The 13,600-nt window shown below is 58.5% G+C and overlaps 1 protein-coding gene across 2 annotated transcripts; it reads left to right on the forward strand.

The window, feature by feature from the left end:
- The first annotated feature begins 127 nt into the window (after positions 1-127).
- On the forward strand, positions 128-13,082 carry ST3GAL2 (ST3 beta-galactoside alpha-2,3-sialyltransferase 2). 2 transcript variants are annotated; one of them, XM_032121771.1, is made up of 8 exons: positions 128-214; positions 8,064-8,333; positions 8,412-8,852; positions 8,971-9,164; positions 9,391-9,570; positions 9,738-9,783; positions 9,952-10,071; positions 10,356-13,082. In XM_032121771.1, exons 3-8 carry the CDS (start codon positions 8,520-8,522, stop codon positions 10,527-10,529), a joined length of 1,047 nt encoding a protein of 348 aa, XP_031977662.1. In that variant the 5' UTR covers positions 128-214; positions 8,064-8,333; positions 8,412-8,519; the 3' UTR covers positions 10,530-13,082. The 2 variants fall into 2 exon arrangements, with proteins under 2 accessions (XP_031977662.1, XP_031977661.1); XM_032121770.1 differs by having other exon boundaries at positions 8,427-8,852.
- Positions 13,083-13,600: the final 518 nt, after the last annotated feature.

Here is a 13,600-nt window from a genome sequence, read left to right on the forward strand (position 1 = left end):
CTGAGATGCCGGTGGGGAGGGTGGGCGCAGGCGGCCCCTCTCTCTTCCTACAAGTCCCACAAGCGCCGCCAGGCGGCCCAGGACTACATCTCCCAGCCTGCCGGGCCCGCTCCCCCCGCCCCGCACGGCGCGGCACGGCTCCGCACGGCGCGGAGGGCGGTGGCGGCGGGGCCCGGGTGAGCCCGGCGGCGGGGCCATGCCGGAGCTGAGCCAGGTACCGCGGCGGAGAGTGGGCCCGAGGCGGGGGGTGCGGGCACAGCCCGGCTCGGCTCGGGGTGCCGGTCCCGGGGAGGCGGCGGGGGTAGCGGGTTGCGGCGGGGGAGCCCGCCCGGGAGCTGCCCCGGTGCCGCGGGCTGGTGCCGGTGCTGGGAGCTGGCCTCGGGGAGCATCCACGGGGTGCGTTGGGTTCATCCCCGGTGTCGTGGTCCCGGTTGCTGGTCCCGGTGATGAGTGCAGGTCCCGGGGCTGGGTGCAGGTCTCGGGGCTGAGAGCATCCCGCCGGGATGCAATGGGTGCTGAACAGCCCCGGGAGGATATGCTGTCTCCTGTCCGGGGTGCAGGTCCGGGTTCTGGGTGCTGCTCCCGGTGCTGGATGCTGGCTGCCGGGAGCATCCACGCGAGTTGCTTTGGGTTCAGACCCGGGAGGTTGAGCTGGTCCAGAATGCCGGCCCGGGCCCTGAGGTGCTGTCCCCAGGGAGGATGTGCTGGCCCCAGCCACGGGGAGCAGCTCCAGGGTGCTGCCTGGGGAGGATGTGCTCGCCCCGGGGAGCATGCTGGCCCTAGCAGGGGTGTCGGGGCTGGGGCTGATGGAGCTGCTCCCCTCCAGCCGTGTGTCCTGGGATGTTCAGGGCAGAGCCGGGGGACCAGGGTGGGAGGGCTGGCTGCGAGTGGCCCCAGTCCCCACCAGTGCCAGAGTGAGTGTAAGGTCCCTCAGCAGCAGTGTGACACATGGCTGCGTGACACACGGCATCCATTGCATGGGTAGTGGCAGCCAGGATTTCACAAACAGCCTGAGCGTCCCTGGGGACAGGGTAGAAAACTGTGTCACCGAGCAGGGGATGTGCCTTGTCCCTCCTGTGGGGGGGGGGGCACTAACACGGGCATTGGTGTGAGATCTTATCGGTGTGCCTATCCCAGTGTTTCAGGGTGTTTCCCTGGCTGAAGCACGGCTGCCAGGGTGGGATTGATACCGGAGCCCGTTATTTCAGGGCCTGGCAATTCAAGGGGTCCTCACACATGCCGGGGGCTCAAGTGCTGCTGGCACAAGGGGAAGGCAAGGTTTTGCTCGGGCTCCAGCTGCAGAGTCAGAGTACTTAGTCCAAAGCTCCCAAATATTTCCCTAGAATGAGGGCTTTTCATCCCAGCAGGAAAATACTGGGGGGAGGATGGCACTCGGGCAGCGTGCAAGCTCGGACTGGAGGAAGGGTCACGTCCCTGCCTGCTGTCTACAATCATAAAACATGGCTGGGGGGAACCAAATCACAACAAACCCCAAAAGTTGCTGAGCCGCCCTCCAGGAAGACATGTGGGCTTCGAGCTGGTGAAGGCAGTTTTGCCCTGCATTATCTCGGGCTCGCCTCTTCCGAGCCCTGAGCAGCCGCCCCGGCCACATCGTGGCCAAGACGGTGAGCGCCAGCGGGAAGTTCCTCAGCGCTTCGGGCTTGGTTTTCCTTTTTCTTTTTTCTTTCCCTTGTATCAGAAGCAAAAGTCGCGGCCTCAGCGGGGAGGGTTGGGCTGTGGGGGGGTGCCTTGCCCGCCGCCCTCCCCCGCCCGGCGCGCGCGTGCCCGTCTGTCTGTCTGTCTGTCTGTCCCCATCTGGCAGCGACAGCAGCCCCGCTGCCGGTGGTGTGCGGCAGCTGCCTGTCAAAAGCGCTTCCCTCTCTTCCGAGGAGCTCATGGCGGTTCTTGGGAACGGCGAGGCGCGCTCCGCTCACCGCCCACGCCTCGCCGGCGCCGGAGGCAGGCAGGGAGAGCCGGCAGGGAGAGCCCCGGCAGCCGCATGCTGCGGGAACGCTTGAATTTTCGTGCCCAAACAAGCTCCAAACTGCCGCTTTTTGGGGAAAGGCTCTGGTGGCACTGAGGGTTCGGTGGTTTTGCTGCGGGCTCTCGGCACGCCGGATGCCGCCCAGTTTGGCAGGCCGAGGTCCCGGCAGCTCGATGGCTTTCATCTCCTTCCGTTGCATTTAATTTTTGCACGACTGCAAGCTGCTAATTGCTTTCCAGTAGCTTGGCCGGCTTCAGTGCTTCTTCATGAGCCAGGATTTATCGGAGCCCGCCTGACCCCGCGGGTGTGGGATGTGATGGGATAGGCTGGGAACCTCATTTCCCTGCCCTGCTGGGCTCCGCGCTGGGCTCCAGGGCATCTCTTGGTTTCATGTTGCTCTTTGCCACCGGCGTCTTCCAAAAGCTTTTTTTGGAAAGTGCAAGTGATTTGGGTCCCAACTCCAAGGCAAAGTTCCCAAAGATACCCCCAAAACCGCACATAGATGAGTAGTGAATATATTTTTTAAAATGTTATATATATATGCATGTGTGATATATAGATTTTTTTTTTCTTACGGGCTGGATAGTTCAGTGTTTGAGCTCTAAAATAACACCCTCAACAGCTGCTCTTGGGAAACCAGAACAAGGTGCAATCACTTTGCTCTGGGTATCCCCAGCAAAGGACTTTTGATCTGCAACAGTAATTGGGCTAATTAGGAAGCTGCAAATGCTCCCCCTTCTCCCCAGGTGTCTGAGCGGAGCCCCAGCTAGTGGAGAGAGGAAGTCAGGGGCCCTCACCAGTGGAACTGCTCTAATTTTACATAGAGTGGGAGTTCTTGGCTGTAACTGGGCTGTGCTGGGATTGATGCCCTCCAGCCTGGGGAGCCTTTTGTAACTTCCCTGCAATGAAATCTCATAGGTGTAATTTCCCTAACGAGTTCAACGTCCTCTCAGTGCTGCCCGCAGGTGGAGCAAACCCTGGTGGCTTTTTGGGGCCACCCACAGCATGCACCGAATTTGCAGTTCTCAGCTTGGGTTGTGCCCCGGGGGAAAGAGAGTGGCTGTGGGTACTGCACCCATCAACCAGCCCTCAAAAGCCAAAGGAGAACCTTTGGGTTTCCAGCGCCTCGGATCCTCCGCGCTGATGATATCCAGGGAGGAAGACAGGAAAGTGCAGGGGGGCCCCGTGTCCCTGCTCGCCTTCCCCAGGCAGAGGGCCACAAGTGGCAGTGGCACCTCCTGGTGCAGCATCCGCCTGTCCTGCACTCCTGCACATATTTTCCTGGTGAGGCATCAGGCATGAACCTAAAGGGTCCAGGCTGGTAAAACCAGCGGCAGTGATGGAGGGGAAGTGGTTCTTTCCCAGCCGGGCGGGGAGGCTCAGGGTGCTGCTGGCAGCTCACCGGATGCTGGTGGTGAAAGCAGAGCAGGGGCCCTTGCCCTTCCTACAGAGCATGTTTGCCTGAGGTGTGGCTGCGTCTTCACAGGCAGCTGAGGCTGCAGGGAGACTGCTTCAGGGGTGTCTGTGGGGTGTCTGTGCAGCTGGCAGGAAGGGGGACAGGGACCAGGCAGACCCTGCTGCCCTCAGTGTGCAGCTGTGGGACGATGAGGCAGAAATGTGGCCTGCAGTGGGGAGCTGGCTCCCCATGGGACCAGATGGCTTTGCACAGGGAACTGCGGCAAGGGTGGGAGAGAGAAGAAGGCAGTGGTGGTGGCAAGCCCCGGACTCTGCCTCCTCTGTTCTGCTGGGTTGGTTGGCCAAACCTGGCTGCTCGGTGGGACTCAGCTGGGTGTGGTGGTGTGTGACCCAGGGTTCAGTGGTACCCAGCTGAGTGGTGCCTGAGCTGGTGGTATTTGAGTTGGTGCAAACTGGGGGGTCTGGGGTGGGTGCTTGGGGTGCAGAGCAGCTGGGCTGGCTCTGCCACTCAGTTCCACAAGCATTCAGGATCAGGGGAGAGAATCCCACTCCCCTCCCTGCCTGTCCTGCCTCAAGGAGGGAGCTGCTTCTTCTGGCACAGGGAGCTGAGCGTGACAAGGCCATGCTGTGAGCATGACCTTGGGCTTATCAACATCCCTGGAGTGAAGGAGCCAGGGTCCCCTTTTCCCCATGGCAGCCTGGGGAGACCCAGAATGGCTGGCAGAGGGTGGGGGAAATGGCACTGGAGAATGCGCAGGGACATCAGCCACACAGGCTGGCACGTGGGGCTGGCTGGTCCCAACGGGAGTGTGAGCTTCAGGGATGGGCATCTGCCTTGGCTACTTCTGCCAGTGTGAATTTTGGCGGGGAGAGTGCCCACCCAGCATCGCTCCGTTGAGCAGCACGGGCTCTTTGAGCCAGAGCAGTTCCCTGAGGGTCCCGCTGCAGTTGAGCAAAGGAACTCAGGATGCTCCTGGACCAGTCCCTGCAGGCCCATCCACCCGCAAGGGTGGGAGCATTCCTTTCTGTTTTCCCACTGCTGGCACTCCCCTGCACTCCCAGATCCCATAGGAAATGGCCTCAGCATGGCTGGCTCCATCCCAGCACTGCACTGGGGATTTGGCCTCCACTCTCTTTCCTGGCCCTATCCCAGCGCTGAGGGATGAGCCCGAAATAACCCCTCTGGAGGCCAGACAGAAGGAAAGGCTGGAATTGCTGCTGTTGGCAGCCAGGGATGCAAGTAGGGTTTAAAACACGGGAAACCCAATTAACTTGGCTCCACTAGCTGATTGAGCTGGCTGATAAGAATATGATTAATTAAAAGGATGAAGAATAAGTTACCAGGTCCTCACTGCTGTTGGGATGTAGTGATGGCTTAACACATGAAATTGGCTTCTTCTCTTAATACCTGGTGGTTGTATACTGCTGGCCATCAGATCTTCATGGCATCATCCCCTGGCAGGGACAACCATCCTTGTGTCAACACTGGGTGTGCTCCCTGCTCCCTCTCCCATCCAGCTGCCAGGGAGGAAAAAAGTTCAAGGGGAAAATATAATCCCTCTGGATGGGTGAAGCAGGAAGGACCTTCTTAATTAACTGTGCTTTTCTCACCAAGTGCTGTTTTGGCTTTGGAAGCCCAGTGATGCAGAGGGACAGGGCATCGTCCCCTCCCGCGCTGCCCCTGGCAGATTCCCGCTCGCTGTTCCAAGCTAACGCGAGCTGACGGCCCCATGGAGGCAAGCGGCTCCCTGGCACTCTGCCCAGGGGCTGTAACCTCTGGCAGCGCTTGGGCCATGGGCAAAAGGAAATTTGAACAGTTTTATGACTTTTTGTAGTAATCCAGCCCACTGAAGTCACGCCTGAAACAAGGACAGGTCACCACTCACTGTGTCTGCCTGGCATTGAAGGAGGTGGGAGAAGACTCAGATCCATTCCTTCCCTGTCAAAAACACCCAACCCTAATTCTCAGGTTTTCCACCCATGACAGAGATGCCAGTCCAGTCCAAGGGGTCCCTTGTGTGCTTCCCTCTCCTCCACCTGCAGGAGCCATGCACCACTCTGGCACCCAATCAGTGGTTCGGTCGTGGCAGAAGTGATGTCTCTGCACAGGGATCATGGGATGAGTAGCACCTGGTCACCCAGGGTGGCATTTCCCAAAGACTCCTGGGGGAATTTTCAGCCCATTCATCCCCTAGGAAGAGCAGCAGTCAGTGCAGACAATGCTGCCACTGCTCCTCCACTGCCCTTCTCTCCCTGCCCCTAATAGGGTGACATCCCATGTCCCAGTGATGGCTCCTTCCTTTGCCCACCCTGCCATTTACTGGCACGGAAATCTGTGCCAACAACCTCAGGATATCTTAGAAATGAGCAAACAAAGCCAACGAGACCTAAAGATGCCAAGTGGGGATGTACTCAATGGTGTTCTGTCTGACAGGGAAGGGACAGGCATCCTCCAGGCCCTGGAGCTCTCTGTCACATCGCTCCAGCACTCATCCTGAAATTAAAGATTATATGATTGGAAAAAAGCATCCACCTGTAAAAGCAGCAGAGCAATTTCCCAGGACCTTTTAATAGCCTTGCTTCATTATCTCCTGCAATCAAAGAGAAACTTGTGTTTGATGAGCACATGGTCCTCAGGAGGCAATTTAGGATCCTGGGGATGAATTTGGGAATGAAAGGGTATTTGGTGGCATCACTGAGTTGCCAAGCTTGCTCACCACAGGAGAAATCCTGAAATCCCTTGTTATTTTAAGAAGGAAAAATCAAAATCTAGTGCAATAAGCTCCTGCAAGTGGGGGTTTTATTTGTGGAGGCGGGTTGGATTAGGATTGGGCAGGGAGGGCATGGATATTGCTGGGATATGTTTGTATTTGTGGGTGCCCTGTCCCTGCTGGGGGCTGTAAGGACTAGTGCAGATGGAAATAGCTGCCAGCTCCTACTAGGAAAATGATGACTCAAACCAGCCGCTGGGATTTAAGGCTTCTTTTACCGCGCATGAGCTGGGCTGGACGGGGGTTTTCCCCCCTGCTGTGGTCGGGGGCAGCTCCAGGAGGCCCCAGGATGGGGGCCATACAAAATGTGCTCCAGATGATGTCAGGGCTGGGATGCCTCAGGCAGGACGAGGCTGAGCTGGGGAGCCGGAAAGGGATTTTCCCCCTTTCACCAGGAACAAAAATAACACAAGCACGTGATAGCTCATTTCCTTTAGCCTTTAAAAAGCCCCGTGGGATGGTGAGCAGCGGGAGCAGGGGAAGGGGATCAGCCCGTCCTGCTTGGTGGCCCTGCCACATCATAGCTGAAAAAAGCCCTAAAATTGCCTTTTACCTGCGAATCTTTCCAGCGTTTTGCATCGGGGTGGGCTGTTACAGCTTTTCACTGGCTTTATCCCAAACTCCTTAAATGCAAACCCTCTGTTTAACAACCACCCTGCTTTTTCCGCTGGCAGCAGCCCAAGGAACTGGTTGCAGTCACTGCTGGCCATGCGTGTGCCATGTAGGCGTGTTAAAATTCCCCGCCAGAGCCCAGAAAAACACTTGAACTGGGATGTGCCTTCAGTTTTCGGCTCTTTCCTTTAAAGATTGTCCCCACTTGAACAAATATTTGTCAGGGGGTTAATGGTTTGTGTGGGAGGTGTCCATGCCTGGCAGTGCAATGGGCTGGGAGAGACTTAGGGGTCCATGTTCTCTTCCCATCCCAACAAGGAGGTTTTTGGGAGCTTAGCAGTCTGTTCCTGGAAAGCAAGCCAGCGTCTTGCAGAAGATGTTTTTCCTAGGGAAGAAGCATCCTGGTGCCTGCCGGCTCCTAATTAGTGCTGCCGGCCTCGGCATTGGCTTAATTGGGGCCAGGGCTGAGCCGTGGAGGTGATGCCTCTGCAGGGTTTGACCTTGGGGGGCGGTCACCCCCTCCCCAAAAAGGCCTGGAGGGGAGGTCATGTCTCCAACGCCCTGGGATTCTGGATCCTGCCCCAGCTCAGTGACTGGGTTAAAAGGGGATTTTCAACCTTTTTTTTTTGATTTGGCCAAGGAGCATGGTCTGGCTTTGGCCCCCACCCCCGACTCGGGGGGCTTGGCCGCTCCTCGCCGGGCGCAGGCGCCAGCACCTCTGCCCTGGCTATTTTTACCCTCCAGGATCACGAGCGAGCAAGTGACCTTCCCCAAGGGACGCGGCCACTCGGGGGGGGACAGTCGCCAGCGTCCGTCCCCAGTGTGCCCGTCAGGCTGCGGAGCGGCTGCTTCCCGGCTGTCTCGGCGGCGGCGGCAGCCGGCGAAGAGGGTTTTGGAGGGGCTGCTTGTGGCTTGATAGAGAAGGAGAATTGATCCTACAGAATGGAGCCGCTTGTTTGGCTCCGGAGGCGAGTTCATGGCTGAGCCTTTGTCTGGCAGAGACAGGGAGGGCACAGTCCGGGAGCTGCTGGGAGTTCCCCAGGCACGGATAGCGATGCCGGCATCCCAGCTCCCTGCGCACCCTGCGCCTGCTTGTCCCCTTCGGGGACGGCTCGTACCCTGCAGCCCCGTGCCTGGGACGGGCTGGGAGGCATTTTGGGGTGTTCAGCGGGGAATACACTCCCTAGCCCCCAGCACCCTCCTCCTGCTCGGCGCAGCCCCCCAGCTCCGCTGTCGGTATCGCCACCCCTTGACCCGCCGTCCCCTCCTTCCCGCTCCAGGCTGGTGTCGTCGTGGCCGTGTTCCCGAGCCAGCGGCTGAGGGCAGCGTGCCAGCGGATCAGCTAAACCCCGGGGATGATGAGCACCGTCGCAGCTGAGCGCCAGCCGGGGCCGGGACCTGGAGGAGCCGCCGGAGCGCGGTGCCGCGGCTGAGGCCGGTGCGCCGAGCTGTGCCGGACCCCTCCGCAGATGCTCCTTGCCTGGCACGTGGAGCCACCGGGGGCCCTCGCCGCGGCCGGACAACGCGGATGGAAAGCTGCAGCCCAGCAGGTAAGAGCCCGGTGCGGTGGGTCGTGGGAGGCTCTACATCCCCCTCCCCACACCGCCGCCTCAGGGAGTTAGCTACAGCTCTCGTTCCCGCAGGGAGCCTCGCTGGCCGGCTGACGCCCTCCCGCGCCCTATGCCCGCGCCCTGTGCCGGAGCGGGCGCCGTCCCCGGCTCAGCCACCCGCCGACCATGAAGTGCTCGTTGCGCTTCTGCTTCCTCTCGACCGCCTTCCTGCTCGTCTTTGTCATGTCCCTCCTCTTCACCTACTCGCACCACAGCATCGCCTACCTGGACCCCGGCGGGCTGGGAGGCATCCACCGGGTGAAGCTGGTGCCCGGCTATGCCGGGATGCAGCGGCTCAGCAAGGGGGGGCCGTACCCCCGGGGCTGCGCCTGCCGCCGCTGCCCGGCCGAGGAGCCCGGGGCCACCGACTGGTTTGATGGGCGCTATGACGGCACCGTGTCCCCAGTGTGGACCAAGGAGAACATGGACCTACCGCCCGACGTCCAGAGGTGGTGGATGGTGAGCGAAGGGGCGGGAATGCCATGGTGTGCTCTGGCACGGGAGGCACAGATTTCTCCTCCACCATCAAGGAGAGGGCGCTGTCTGATTCCCCGCGCCCTCCTTCCCCTTCTTGCAGATGCTGCAGCCCCAGTTCAAGTCCCACAACACCCACGAGGTCCTGAGCAAGCTCTTCCAGATCGTACCGGGCGAGGATCCCTACCGCTCCCGTGACCCACGCCGCTGCCGCCGCTGTGCCGTGGTTGGCAACTCAGGCAACCTACGCGGCTCCGGTTACGGGCCGGAAATCGACGGGCACGACTTTGTGATGCGGTGAGGGCCAGAGAGCACTGCCGGGGACCTGCCTGCCTGGGCAGTACAGAGACATGAGGTGATGCTGGCACCACCGGCTATTGGGATGAATGGGAGTGAGTCCAGACCTCCCCTGGGTGGGAAACTGCTGCTTGGCAGCATTCAGCAGCTCGTGGTGATCACCCATGTCATCTGCAAGGCACAGGGCATTGGAAGGGTGGTGTCATCCTCCCTGCTCTCTCCCCAGGATGAACCAGGCCCCCACAGTGGGCTTTGAGGGCGATGTGGGTGGTCGGACCACACACCACTTCATGTACCCGGAGAGTGCCAAGAACCTGCCCGCCAACGTCAGCTTCGTGCTCGTGCCCTTCAAAACCCTGGACCTGCTCTGGATCGCCAGTGCCCTCTCCACCGGCCAGATCAGGTTGTAAGTACTCAGTGGGCACTGGTGGCTCACCTAGCTCAAGGACAGCTCCCCTGGGAGCAGTGGGGATTCATTGGTTCTTCCCTCCCAGAGCCCCCTTTGGCAACTCAAACTGGAGCTGGGGGCATGGGACCCCCAAGAACTCACCTGCCTCTCCGCTCTTTTCCCAGCACATACGCGCCTGTGAAGCCTTTTCTGCGTGTGGACAAAGAAAAGGTATGTGGGGCTCATCCTTACCCCTGCAACAAGCACCTGTATGGCCATGGCCCCTGTCACCTCATCATTTCCCAGGGTTCCCAGTGCTCCTTCACAGGAGCTTCCTTTTCATGATGCCAAAGGGATCATTGCTGGGGCTCCTGCACTAACCCCAGTCTGTCCTCCCAGGTGCAGATCTACAATCCTGCCTTCTTCAAGTACATCCACGACCGCTGGACGGAGCACCACGGGCGCTACCCCTCCACTGGCATGCTGGTGCTCTTCTTCGCCCTCCACGTCTGTGATGAGGTAGGTAATGGCTCCTTCAGCTCATGGCTTGCATGGAATGGCTTTGCTGGGATCCTGAACCTTACAGGGTTAAGTAAGGAAGTGGATTCTTGGGGTCAAACTGCAGCAGTCACTTACTCTGATTGCCTAACACCACAGTGATGGGCACAGCCTTGAGAGGTGGGAAGGCTGTGCAGAGGGATGGGCACCTTCAAAAGTCCCCCCAGCAATGCAGGGGGTGCTGAGACAAGGGTGCCCCAGCCTGGTGGGGGGGTTCTGGCTCACTCCCTCCCTTGCTACTGCAGGTGAACGTCTTTGGGTTCGGTGCTGACAGCCGGGGGAACTGGCACCACTACTGGGAGAACAACCGCTATGCCGGGGAGTTCAGGAAGACAGGGGTGCACGATGCTGACTTTGAGGCACACATCATCGACATGCTGGCCAAAACCAGCAAGATCGAGGTTTACCGGGGAAACTGAGGGCTGAGCCTTGGCTCCCTGCTCCAGCAGGTCCTGCTGCCTGCAGGGGCAGAGGGTGAGGGTCTCCCTGGTGGCCTCAAGCGACTAGCACCAGATGGGCAGCGCAGGTCTGCGTTGCTGACAGAGCCACCCCAGTGGTATTTGGTGCCTCCAGCAGCCAATTAGGTTCAGAGCTAAAGGAGACTTTTTGCTTTTTTAAAATTATTATTATTAAGAAACCCAGCTGAGAAAGGATTTATAAACACAATCAGCGACTGACCAGGCGGCGGGGGCAGCCGCCTTGCATCTCTCTACAGTCAAACCAAATGCTGCTCTTTTTAAAACAAGACAACCCCCCTGCCCTGAAGCCACGTGACTTTGGGGAACCCCTCGAGCATCGTGTCTGGGCCGAGGGGGCTGAGGGAGCTGTGGCAGCTGCGCAGCCTCACCAGTGGAACCAGCTGCTTCCTTTTTCCTTTATTTTAGTATTTTTCTTTCACCCACCTGGGGCAGCCGATGCCGTCGTTTCTCCAGGGAAGGCTCCTGGCAAGAGGCAGGTCCCAGTGCATGGATCCATGGTGGGGAACCAGAAGCTTCGGGAAGCTGGCCATTGCTGATGCTCTGCTGCAGGCTGGCAACTGCTGGCACAGCTGTGCAGGGAGACGAAGAGAAACCCCAACTTTGGGGCCCAGGATCCCTGCTCTTCTACCTGAGGATGGGGAAGGGTAGGACAGATTTCAGGAGTGACTGTACAGGAGGGCAGCTAAGAAACCTGCAGGAGCTGTAGCCTGGTCCCTCTGGCTGAGCTCTGTGAGCAGTTGCAGGATGCTCAAGGGGTTGTGGGACGCAGCAGAGTCAAGGAGACAGGATTTCCTTTGCTTTCAGGCTAGGAAAAAACAGATCAGAGATGAGTGGGTGAGTGAACTGTGCTTTTGCTTTTGTGTTGTTCTAAACAGCTCTGGTGAGAAGCTGAAATCCCAAAGTCTTTGCTCCGTTTGCCAGGGGTGGCGCTTGGTTTACACCAGTCTGGTACAGCCGATGCCCTCAGGGTCTCCAGGGCTTCCCAGGCTGGACAGGCAGCCTATGACATGGGATGGGGAGATGCTGAAGGAAACTGTCTCCCCAGAGGTGTCATTAAAACCACTTTCTTTGGGTCAATCAGGTGGGTGTGGGTTTTTTTAGGAGATGCTGGAAAGCTCAAGAAAAAGGCAGCCATCAAAAAGGTCCGCCAGAGAGGGACCCTCTGCCTGCAGGGGCTGTGGGGCAGTGCCCATCTGGAGAAGCTCTACCCGCGCTGCCTGGTTGCAATAGTTAATTTGAAGAACAATCACTGTAGGGTTTTTTGGGCTTGGAGATTTTTTTACCCTTTTGTATCTGGCTTTTCTGTAGCAGCCTCTTACCTATTTCTCCACTTTGGTTTTGTCATTTTTCAGGGTTTTCTTTTATTTTTTTGAGGTTTCTCTGCAATTGTGAAACACGAGGGTGTGGGTTGGTCACCTGGAGCAGGCAAGTCAGCAGCCCCTGGGCTGGGGAAATTCAGCTTTTCTGTCCACAGGGATTTAAACTCCTGAGTTTTGTGGTAGGTTTTAGCCTGTAGAAGTGGAGCCTCCCTGATGCAGGCAGCCCCAGGACACAGGCTGCTGCAAGCCCTGCTCTCCACTTTCATGGGTGGTTTTTGTTGAGTTTTTTTGGTGGGTTTTTTGTTTGGTTGTTTTTTTTTTTTTTTTTTAATGGGGAAGAAAAATAAAAACCACGAGCAACAATGAGTGCCTTGACCATCTCCCATCAGCAACACCAGGCTGTGTGCGCTCTGGTGGCAGGGACGTGGCCGATGTATCTGGCAGTTGTACCCACTTCCTTCCTCACACCAGGCTGGATCTTAGCTGGGGAGTGCTGCTGAGAGAGAGAGACACATCCAGGGCACTGTACTGGTGGCTAGAAAGTCCAAATCCAGTGTGATGAGGCTGGACCAGCTCCTGTTGCAGCTGAGCAGGGCCAGGCCTGACAACTGCAGGGTGAGCGGAGACGCTGGGTACCAAACCCGGGTATCGAACCCTCCGGCAGCACAGTGCTGGTATCCAGTGTCGGGCACGCTCGCAGCTCCTGGCTGCCCTGACAGTATTTTTTTTTTGGCTAACTTCCTTCCCCTACCCCCCTTTTTTCTGTTGTTTTAATTATTATTATATTATTATTTTTTATTTAAGCTGTCCCACTAGGACTCGCGACCACTTGTGTCTCCCTGGCAAGGCGGCCGCAGGCAGGCGCGTGCTGCACGGCCGGCGCACCACTGTACTGTACATAGAGGAGGTGTAGGCACAGGCTACGGGCAGGAGGCAGGCAGGGAAGAGGTGCCTGGGCTGGCCCACCTGGCAGAGGTTGTCTGCATCACACAGTACCTGATCCGAGCACCCATCGCCCCCTGCCCCACCGGGAGAGGGAGAGACCAGTGCTCTGACCTAGGGCTAGGAGCAGGCGGGCAGCTCAGCCCGTAGCCTCTGTGTACATGGGTACTTCTGCACACAACTGTCTTAAAACAACTGTTTTTTTTAAAGTCAATAAAAATCATGCATCAAATCTGCTTGGTGATTTTCTTCTGATAGCCCTGCCTGCTGTGCCTTTGCCTGCACCCAAACCTGGGCATCAGTGGGGTCAGGAGAGGAGGGGAAGGGAATGAGAGGATTGTGGGGCCCAGATGATGCTCTGCTCTCCCTCCCCTCCCCTCCCGGCCCAGACACCAGCCTGCAGCTGTGGTTAAGATCCCCTCACTGGGGCAGGAGATGAGCCTGGCCCCACACCAGCCTGGCTGCCCAGCAGCAGAACCCCAGCACAACCCCTCCAGCCAGAGCCCAACAGCTGGTGATTCCACTGCTCACCCAGACCCCACATCTATGTCCCAGCCCCCCTGGGCCCTAAAACAGAGGCTCTGGTCCCACGCAGCCCATGTTCCTGAGCCCCACCACAGCAGAGGGAATGACATGGAAGAGCTGTTGAAGGAAGCAATTTTGAATGTGGATGCAGGCAGAGGCAGGGAAGGGACTTACCCAGAGTGACACGGCAGGTCCAGAGCTCGCTCCAGCTCCCAGGGCTGGACC

The sequence above is a fragment of the Corvus moneduloides genome, chromosome 12 (assembly GCF_009650955.1).
Source record: "Corvus moneduloides isolate bCorMon1 chromosome 12, bCorMon1.pri, whole genome shotgun sequence".
In the NCBI taxonomy this organism is placed as follows: Eukaryota; Metazoa; Chordata; class Aves; order Passeriformes; family Corvidae; genus Corvus; species Corvus moneduloides.

Coding starts and splice junctions, on each gene's coding strand:
- ST3GAL2 (XM_032121771.1), top strand. CDS start 8,520: ATGAAGTGCTCGTTGCGCTTCTGCTTCCTCTCGACCGCCTTCCTGCTC. Junction 9,571..9,737: donor TCCACCGGCCAGATCAGGTT/GTAAGTACTCAG, acceptor CTCTTTTCCCAG/CACATACGCGCCTGTGAAGC. Junction 10,072..10,355: donor CCCTCCACGTCTGTGATGAG/GTAGGTAATGGC, acceptor TTGCTACTGCAG/GTGAACGTCTTTGGGTTCGG.